The 10,645-nt window shown below is 33.6% G+C and overlaps 1 protein-coding gene across 1 annotated transcript; it reads left to right on the forward strand.

The window, feature by feature from the left end:
• Positions 1-3,517: 3,517 nt before the first annotated feature.
• On the forward strand, positions 3,518-10,250 carry LOC149232055 (LOB domain-containing protein 20-like). Its single transcript, XM_089381820.1, has 2 exons — positions 3,518-4,111; positions 9,839-10,250. Exons 1-2 carry the CDS (start codon positions 3,518-3,520, stop codon positions 9,959-9,961), a joined length of 717 nt encoding a protein of 238 aa, XP_089237946.1. The 3' UTR covers positions 9,962-10,250.
• The last annotated feature ends 395 nt before the right edge of the window (positions 10,251-10,645 follow it).

Here is a 10,645-nt window from a genome sequence, read left to right on the forward strand (position 1 = left end):
CTTTTATACATACACATAGGTTGAACATAATTAAATATTTGTTATAAGCTCAAGCCCTATGGCGTATTATAATCATGAACATGTTAATACATAAGGACAGACTAATAGGGTTAATTCAAAGGTCCAATAACCATGTTGATAATACACCATGGAGGGGAATCCACCATTTTCTCTTCGAGGCCTAATTGGATATGGGTTTCCAGTTAAATGGAGATAATAAAAATACCTAAATAATGAACCACTTCACATGTGGAGGAGAGAAGGAAACCACAATGCTATCATGTGAAAAGTAATTGTAGAATCATGCAAGAGGAAAAAATTTACATTTATAAGAACAAGAAGGAGATCAATATATGCATTCTGGTAATAATTCAATTAGAATTCAATGGTTATGGTCTAGGATTTTTTTTATTTTTTTTAATATGTGTGAAATGAGTTGTGTTACATGTGGTTAGGTTTCAATATTAAGGCCTATGGGCCAACCCACAAATGGAATTTAACAAAATTAATGTTATTTTACACAAAATAGGAAGGAAATAAGAATGTAGTGATGGAAGAAACACATACCTAACCAACCAATGAGGGACAAAAAATTTGGGTACAATTAGGAGATGAGTCATCACGTCCTACAACAGAACTATTGGAAATAGTAAAAGTCATGAGAATCAAACTATCTAGTATGATTGAAAACAATGAGTAGTATTTGGAAGAAAGTACCCAACAAGGAAGGCTCATTAAAAATTTAATGAAAAATCAAATATGAAATCCATAGTATTAGAGGTCGAGGAGGAGAGGGAGGAATGCAAATGGAAAAATATAGACAACAATCACAAAAGTGAGGGTGGCATACCTAAGGGTGAGGAGGAAAATGAGAATACTTTAGGAAAAATGCTCCCAAAAGAACCTAAATATTGGAAAAAAACAAAAAGTAGAATTGCAACAAGAGTTTACAAAAATTAAACCTTCTACCTTTGATCCTAAAGTAGAAGAAGTTGTAGAGGCATGGCTAATAAATATGAGTAGATACTTTCACGTGTAACAATATCAGAGCAACTTGGATGTCAATTATCACAGACAAGGTAAGGCCTCATTGTGATGGGAGGGGATAAGGATAGTGCATAAAATAAAGGATAATACTATGAGCTATGAATATTTCCAAAAATATTTGAAGGACAAGTATCTAATAGAGAGATACTATGATGATAGAGAAAAAAAATGAAACCCTAGTCTAACAACACACTCAACGTCAAGAATGTAAACATCCTATATAATAAAGTTATATAGATGAATCCATGACCATTAGCACTTGGTATCTTCCTCAATATCAGCTAAATACACGTGGAAGAAAACAGGTGTTTAATGGGGTTTTGAATTGGAGAAGGAAAACCAATTTTCGATTTCGAGATAACTCTAAGTTTAATTCTAGATTTGAAACCTATCATAATAAATGACTTCCTCTAATACCATCATATAATATTTATAACAAATAAATAAATTCTCCAACCAAGAGACTTGTTAGCAAAAATCACCTTGAGAGTCTCCAAGCAACCATGTCCTCTAATTATCTGTGGAAAGTAAATGGATAATTAAGAATTATTTGAATAATTTTTAGGTTATAATATTTTCTTAAAAAAGAAACAATGAGATTCACAATTATAAATCATTTTCCCTAAAATATTAATTCGAAAAAATAAAAACCCCTTTTTTCACACCATATATTGGGGTTCTAAGACCCAAGGACCAATACGATAAAAGCTAAGTAAAAGGGTTTGTAATACCCTTTAATATTTAAAATAGAGACTATGTTTTGAAAGGAAAATATGCCTAAACACGAAAGAATGAAGTGAAGGCTCAAAACCCAAGTATTGAGGAACAAAGACGAGTATCTAGGAGTTATTCAATACTTCGTGAGAACCTCTAAGTCCATTGCAAACTTCTTGTTATGTTGTTGAAGGTTTCTTTGACAAATAGTGTTTGGAATAAAAATTACTTTGCAAGAAATTCAAAACTAAACTATTTAGCCACATTACAAAACTAATATAATATTTTAGCCACCCAGTCCTAATTTATTTTGGTGTTTTTCATATTGGATTAGGTTCACAAAATTTATGGCTTTCGACTTTCTCTAGTAAGGATCTAGGTGGAGCATCCATGTTGCTCAAATATTTACAATCCTTCCCTTGTCTAGTAAAAACTTTGAGCCACTATTGATTACTACAAATTCCTTCTTATTTTGGATAAGTCGAAGAATTACTACCAAAAAAATTGTGTTTTAAGTGGAACCATGTAAAGGTGTCTAGTAACAACAAAATATATTATTTATGTTGCTATCTAACATTTCTTCAGCTCTAATTTAAGAAGAATAAATATTTAATGTAAAAACACATAATTAAGATTTTTGGGTCTTTATAATGATCTAAAGGTTGCATTATAATTTTTTGTTATCATTTTTATGTCTCTCCTCACATTTCCTTTAGCATGCAAAAGAGAAAAATCCAATATAGTGTTCCAATAATGAATTTAAAAAAAAAAAACTAAAACCCTATTCACTTTATTCGATCCAAATTCTTCCAATATAATTTTATGTATTTATATACAAAAATATTATTAAATTCCACTCCATTTTCCATATACATTGATATGAATTCATCAAACATAATCCTATAACTTTTAATTCACCAGATATAAACATGAAGATTATGTGTGCTCATATGGATGTAAGTATCAATATTTTCTTTCTATGGGGTAACTTAATCTAAGAAAGATAATTAGCTAACATTTTAAAATGTTGGCTTAATTGGTTGAACTTATATTAATATGTTGAATTTATAAAAAATAAAGGTTATTATAAAATATTAACCATTTTTTAAAAGTTAATACCAATACCAATGATCTATAAATAAATTGTATTGTATTATATTTAAATAAACAAAAATTATTACGTAAGTTTAAAAAGTTATCTCATATATAAAGGTAATTAAACCATCATAAATCCATCTTGAACCAACCTAAATCCATCTTAACTAAAAGTAATTAAACCAAACTTTGATCCATCTTTCCACTTGATAGATCTAGATTTGAAATAAATCTAAATTGATCTTTACAATTAAATAATTTTAAAATTGAATAATTTTCAATTTAAGATTTGACAAGTCCATTAACCTTCCAGCAACATAATTTGAGTAAATATCATTATAGGCGGAGTCTCTTGTATATAATTTTAATGCTTTAAGCCCTGATTTATGCCGTGATTTAATTATTTAAATAATATAAATAGGGAATTAACCTATTAAAAGTGGACCTAGAGCTTAGATATCCCTAATAAACTGTCTTAAAGGTTTTCATTTGCCCCCGCCAATTTGCAAACGATATCCGTCTAAATTAATCTACTTTTTGGTGGTAAAATAAAACATAGATTTATACAGGGGAGGGGACGCTTCCATTATATACGGGCATAGCCCTATACCCGGAATTTTAGCTCTATGAGGTTGTCGAGACTAATATAAAAGATAATCTGATGAGCGCCACTGATATAGGCGCTTTCTCCTACACTGAAATTATTGCTGTTGGAGGCCTACGGATCTTTGGAGAAGAATACGTGGAAGGTCAAAGGTCAGCAGAAGTACTGGAAATTATTGGTGTTGGAGGCCTACGAATCTTTGGAGAAGAATACGTGGAAGGTCAAAGGTCAGCAAAAGTACTGGAGCAGTCACTGACCACCGGCGCAACTATGGGTAACGGTCACGGTCGGAATAATACAGAGGCGGCGGAGATTGGAGTGAAGACTACCGCTAGGAGAAATGGAAGACTGGGGCAGGGTTGTGTGAGCAGTGGTGCTCCCTGTGGAGCCTGCAAACTATTGCGGAGGAATTGTACAGAAGACTGTATATTTGCCCCTTATTTTAGTTCCAACGAGGGAGTCGCCAATTTTTCTGCCGTATATAAAGTCTTCGGTGCCGATAATGTCGCCAAGCTATTGCTGCAAATTCCGCAGAACAGACGCCAAGAGGCTGTAGTGACCATGTGTTATGAGGCTCAGGCGAGACTCGCAGATCCTGTTTACGGGTGCGTTCCGAAGCTACTTGCAAAGGAGCATCAGCTGCAACAACAGGTAAGTTGCGCTAGCTTTTCCACGGCACCGAGATGTTGGTTTCTACTTTGGCTTTCAGTTGAGTTATGGTAATCGATCATTGTTTCATTTGGATATTTATTATTCGAAATTGTAGGTTCTATGACAATGGAGATCTTTACTTGTTGCGTAACAAGCCAGGATGCTCCTGTTAAAACAACACACCATTCAGTACTCCTTTAAATATAATAGCAATGGATCGTTTTCAATATAATAAATGTCCCTAACGTAATTGTGAAAATATTGAGACAAATATTGAGACGGTAGCATCAAATGAAGTAGGAACTCATAAATAGCCATATTCTTAGCGCAAGAGAAGAAACGAAGGCATGATATAGCTTTACATGTCATTCTCAGTTAATTGAACCATAAATGGAACGATAAATTGTCAACATATGCGCTGATGGTCAACCATAAACTGTCAGAAGCATGCTTAGTCAACTGAACCAACCATAAACTGTCAGAAGTATGCTTAGTCAACTGAACCATTATAAGTGCACCTTATTAGTCCCTGCTATCCCTGCTCATAGCAGGGACTATAGTGTTCGCAACCGGGTTGATTGCCTATTAATTATTCGAGTTGACCAGAGCAATGTTTTTAGCTTTTATCCCAATTTTTATTTTCGAGCTTTGATATTTTTCAGTTTTTATCCAAACTTTTATATTGGAGGTCTTATTGCTGGGTTGTAAAACGATCAACTGAACCATTATAAGTGCACTTTATTAGTCCCTGCTATGAGCAGGGACTATAGTGTCGCAACGGGTTGATTGCTTATTAATCCAAACTTTTATATTGGAGGTCTTATTGCTGGGTTGTAAAACTGTCAACTGAACCATTATAAGTGCACCTTATTAGTCCCTAGCAGGGACTATAGTGTTAGCAACAGGGTTGATTGCCTATTAATTCCAGTTGACCAGAGCATTTAACTCATGTTTTTGGCTTTTAGCAGGGACTATAGTGTTAGCAACAGGGTTGATTGCCTATTAATTCCAGTTGACCAGAGCATTTAACTCATGTTTTTGGCTTTTATCTAAATTTTTATTTTCGACCTTTGATATTTTTCAGCTTTTATCCAAATTTTTATATTGGAAATCTTATTGCCGGGTTGTAAAACTTTTATATTGAAGGTCTTATTTCGGGGTTATTGCCAAATTGTCTAATATACAGGCATTAACAAAAATTTTAACCAAAATCTAGATTTACTTGCTATTTGGCTTTTGGTGAATTTTAAGCAAAGTTTGGTTCCCACCGCAAAGCTAACCGCCTGCCAGCCACCTGCCATCTCTGGTTGGCACGGCAAAGCAGGTGGCTTTAGCCACCTGACACCGCAAAGACTTAGGTTCAACAACTCGCCCTAACCATGTCCCTCGCTTGTAAACCCCCACTTGTGTAGAAGATAGGTCTTTTGGCATCTATAGCGGTTATGTTGATATGTGCCTGTACAGGTACAATACACGGCAACAGCTAGTTGCAACCTATTTACATAATTTTTTTATCAAGGTTTCTCCATCATAGCTACGGACTCATCTATGAAAGAAGCAGTGGATTTCTACAAACTCACCTGTAAAAGAAGCAGTGGATCCTAGAAATCCCTCAAAAGTGCTCAAAGCGGGTGTTCAGAGAAAAAGCAGAAACAAACAAAACTCAATGCACTGAAAGGTATTTTCAAATTCCAAGTTTCAGCATTTATTCAATCTATGGTAAAATAGTTGTAATAAAAATACAACAAAGACAGAAATGATTTCCAAAATCTTCTCAAGTTTTTCACACTTATCCACTGCTGGTACACGACAACACCTAGTTGCAACCTATTTTTTATCAAGGATTCTCCATCACCACCCTGTGAGAGCGCCTTATGCACATGCCATCCAGTTCAAATGTTTTGCTTCTTGCGGTTCATACATACACAAATACTTCAAAATTGTAAAAGTGGATTCATAGCTAACTGAATATATGTAAAATAATACCTTCAGTTTGTTTGCAAAGAATACCTTCAGTTTGTTTGCAGTAGCAAACGGATCCAACAACTACAAACAAAATGATCCAGCAACGTCTAAAGGGGAAAAAATGGGAAAATATATGTAAAAGCATATCTTCAGTCTACATGCAATAGACTTTTGTTTGCAAATCCACGTCTAAATGGGAAGCCTGATAGACTTTCATGTTTACAGAAATGAAATATATCATTGCATTATCAGGAAATATATCATTGCATTACCAGTAACACTTCCAGAGTTTTAGTGGAATCAATAATGCAGGCCACGTGCCAAAAAAAATCTAGCAATAAAACAGACAGCTAGCTAGCTTCGAACATGAAAGCTCACTAGTTTCGGACATTGTGGAAGCAGTGCCAACAACAATGTGAAAGTAAAATAGACTGTAGTATTTTGTACATTTTAAAGAAATGATATCAAAACAAAATTCCAAGTTTGTTATTTTTAATGTATATAAGATTGTTTATCTAAATTTTCTAACTTTATAATTTTTTAAATTTATATCAAACAGCTTGGATGTCTTATCCGAAGTTTAGAATTACCTGCTAGCCGGACAAAGCCAAAATATGCAAAGTTTACAATTACCTTCATGGACGCAAACTTACTCTGTCTTCCGCTGCCCTACTACATAGTTGTTTTCTGCTATTTTTCCTGAGTTGAAAATTTCAGCCTCTTGGTGAAGGGGTCGTTGCACTGTTACACAGGTGTTTTCTGCCACTTTGCCTAAGTTGTTGATTTCACCCTCCTTGTGAAGGTGCGTAGAGAATTCACCATGACATAGCATTAATAGTAACATCTAATTACATCTGATTTTAAATTCAACTACTGCTACTGGTTTACTCTTAGCTGCATGCAGAGCAGTTAGGCCATTGGGTATCAATCTGCTGAATCTCACTGAGCGAAGGAAGCTGCTGACTTTTCCCTGAGTCCTGGAACTCTACCACTGATGCTGCTAAGGATGATAAACTTCCTTCTATGCCTTTGTGAACTTCCTTTTAGGCTTCTGCCTCTGTAGTTTTCCCATCACTGCTTACTAGGATGCTTCCGCAAAAAAATGGCTCTCTGAGGCTCATGCTTGGCAGACTTTAAATGCCTCTCTGGAGCTCAACGTTAGTAGACTTTTCCTTAACCATATTTAGTGCAAAAAAAATTGTATCTACACTTTCAAGCTTGATTCAATTAGATGTAATACAAAAATTGTATCTACACTTGTCAGTCTCGATTCAATTGACCTACTGTCTCGATTCCTGTGACCTTTGCCGTTGGATTCAATTGAGCTTGTTCATGGGTTAACTTGACAACTGAAGCACACCATAAATTTGCTGATTTATGTTTGAATTCATCGTCTGTTGCAACTAAAGGTGACCAGATTTGGGTTTGTTGTCTCTGTTAAATCCCATAGTGCAATGGTCGTAACCATACAGTGGCTACATTCGGACTTATTGTTTGCATTAAACCGAGACCACCATGGTCGTAACTAAATCTCATTGTCATTGCACTATCTTAGTTATGGAATAAACTGCATTTTATGGTTTTAAATTAGTGTAGATTTCACAAGACTATGCTCGCCTATCATGACAAAAGTGAGTGCGTCAAACCTGCTCATTTTTCTGCTTATATGGCTTATAATGGACGATTAACCATAAAAGCCAAGTGTGATAACAATATGTGCCACTTGGTCTTCTATCAATTAAGACGAGTCTTGGCTGCATGCTAGGTTAAGTGGAGGATGGGACAAGTGGGTGCCTTAGGTCTGCTCATCTTCTTACTATGCCCTATAATCATTGATAGTTGTGTTCTCCATCAATGGATAGTGGTGGTGAAGCACTTTGATGGCTCTATGGTATGTACTTAAATTGCACCTTCTGTATACTTTTAACAGCCATGCAAATTATTATAAACCTAAATCAAATAATTTTTTGCAATTTTTCCAATAAATCTACCCATTCAAATCCTCTTCATATGCTTCTGTAGCTTATTTCTCTACTAAAACCATGAAATAATCAAGGGATATAAGCAATCCTCTGCTCAATTTCAAGAAAATCATATTTAAAACTTTAAATATGCAATTTATTGATCCCCTCTTTCAACATAAACTATAAGTTGCCATACTTTTGTTATGGTTAGTTATTGATTCTGTATTTTTCTCGGTGGTACTTGATTCGATCACGTGGGTTACTCATTGTAATTTGCTGCAAGTTATCAGTTTTCTTGGGTGATCTTGAACCTGATTTTCTTTTCTATTGTCTCGGATAATGTTCGTGTTTAACCTCTGTACCTTCAAATGTCTTTGCATTTACATATTCTTATCCACAGCACTTCTCGGTCCATGAGCATATGTCAAGACACTGGAAGAGAACGGTTTCAGGGTTTGCACTTGTATGCATTAAAATAGCAACTAAAGGTCTCAATTTAATTTTTTCCACAACGGGAGTCATGCATGTCAACTTCAAAGCAATTTACAGCCAGCATCGAATTTACATGCTTCTACCACCCCGGCAGGGATTACGGCTACCACAGTCGCTCCCTTGTTATAAGGACACTTTAGAATTGTAGCTTCAACACTCCTGCATTCCAAACCATCTATAAACTTCACAAGGTCTATAGAAATATAGTCTATAACAATTTTGCATTTATATGGTTTTCATAATGTAGTATTATAGTTTACAAAATTTAGGTATTTATAAAAATTTCATAATATAGTTTTCCCAGTAAAAAAAAATCAAGTTCAACTATTAATATTATATATAAACATTAAAATCAAGTTTAACTTTTAATACTCTATATAAACATTATAGGGAGAAAATAAAAATATTTTATTATTTAATAGCATGGGTTTTTCTAGAACTGAAAATATTAATAAAGAGAAGAAAAATAGTTTATCATTATAAAATAAAAAAATTATACTATATATAATGATATAGAGATGAATGGGAATTTGTCCTTTACAACCATAAATGAATTATTCTTTGCTAGATTGTAATCTCATTCATTACCTACTATGCAATTCAAACATGTAAATCACCTTTGCTAGATTGTAATCTCATTAATTACCTACTATGCAATTCAAACATCACAATTTTTTTGCAGAAAAAAATTGATTGGAGAAAAAGCCTAAAAAATGAAAACTTAGAAACATTAAAGTACAACCAAAAAAACCCCAAAACCTAATAGAGTTACACTACAAAGAATGAGTTCAAACCACATCTTACCAAAATTGATATCTAATAGACATCTCTTTATTTCAGATTAACAACATAATAAATTTGACTGGAAAAACATAACAAATATTAAATATGTTAAACTAAAATAATGATTAACTTACTATCTTTTAAAAAAACTATTAGCTTGTTATCCATCATGCACGATCAATATTATATTATTCTTATTCAAAATAAAATGAGGAGAGAATAAATAATTATTTTATATCAATACATATAATTTCAAGTATTAATCACTTTTTATTTCTAAATACATTTTATCTTTTAACATTTCTACAGTTATAAAATTACCATTGCAAAAATGACATCTATCTAACTTTAAAAAATGAGAAATATAGCAAAGTTCTTTCTGCTACTAATTCTATGTGGTTATTTACATCTGGTATATAGATACAGACAGATTTTAATCTGTGGGTCCAATTTAGACACATTCCCAAAATCAAATTCAACAAACATACTAGATTGGATTAATCATTGAAGATCTGTGATTCAGGTCGATGCGTTACGGAAGGAAGTCGAGATGGCTCGGACGCAACTGATGAAGAGACGTATGATGGGAATTTCTAAGCAGCCAGACATCAGCCATAAGGATTCAGCCAGCAGCAGCATCAAGTAGGTTCGGTTGACCTGAAGGGCTCCCGTGCCTTTTAGAGCCCTTCATTAGGGATTACGAGCCTCATGGATTGCGCTTATAAGATGAGATGTTTAAATCTTTTAGAGACTCTTTCAATGAGTATCCATTTCTATTAGCATATATATACATTTGAGCGATGCGTTTATTACATGTAGTTTATATACCAAACTATGTAGATACCAAACTCATTTGAGTGATGCGTATTATGGGTTTATAATACGCTATGTAGATACCAAACTCCATGCTTGTTACTGATCGAGAGTCTTGTATAGATTCAACTTTTATTTTATTAGATAAATGGGTATATTTAGTAAATGTATTTTGGTTTTTAAATATATTTTATGAAATAGATGAGTGGGAATTTTTTTATTTTTATAAGTTTATTAGGTAATAGCACTTTTTTTTTTTTAGGAATTTGATGAGTATGTAGCTAATTGGAGAGCCTGGATTTCATGAGCTGGTAGTTTGTCACACCTCTATGTAAATTTGTACTTCTATGCAAATTTTATGCAAATTTGTTAGTTCTATTGATTATATTTTTTATATAGTTTAATAGTGTCCCAATCAATGTCTATTGAATTTTCTAGGTTTTAAAAAAATTCAGGTTGTTCAATGGATGGGCATTCCAAAAAGAGTCATTTAAGGTACCACATTTATGCATTACAA

The sequence above is a fragment of the Pinus tabuliformis genome, chromosome J (assembly GCF_031772625.1).
Source record: "Pinus tabuliformis cultivar Carrire ecotype Pingquan chromosome J, CPIR1, whole genome shotgun sequence".
NCBI classification, from domain to species: domain Eukaryota; kingdom Viridiplantae; phylum Streptophyta; class Pinopsida; order Pinales; family Pinaceae; genus Pinus; species Pinus tabuliformis.

Bases quoted from the DNA above. Each gene is read 5' to 3' on its own strand.
- LOC149232055 (XM_089381820.1), top strand. From the start codon at position 3,518: ATGAGCGCCACTGATATAGGCGCTTTCTCCTACACTGAAATTATTGCT. The intron at 4,112-9,838 runs GTAAGTTGCGCT...TCTGTGATTCAG, and splicing joins AGCATCAGCTGCAACAACAG to GTCGATGCGTTACGGAAGGA.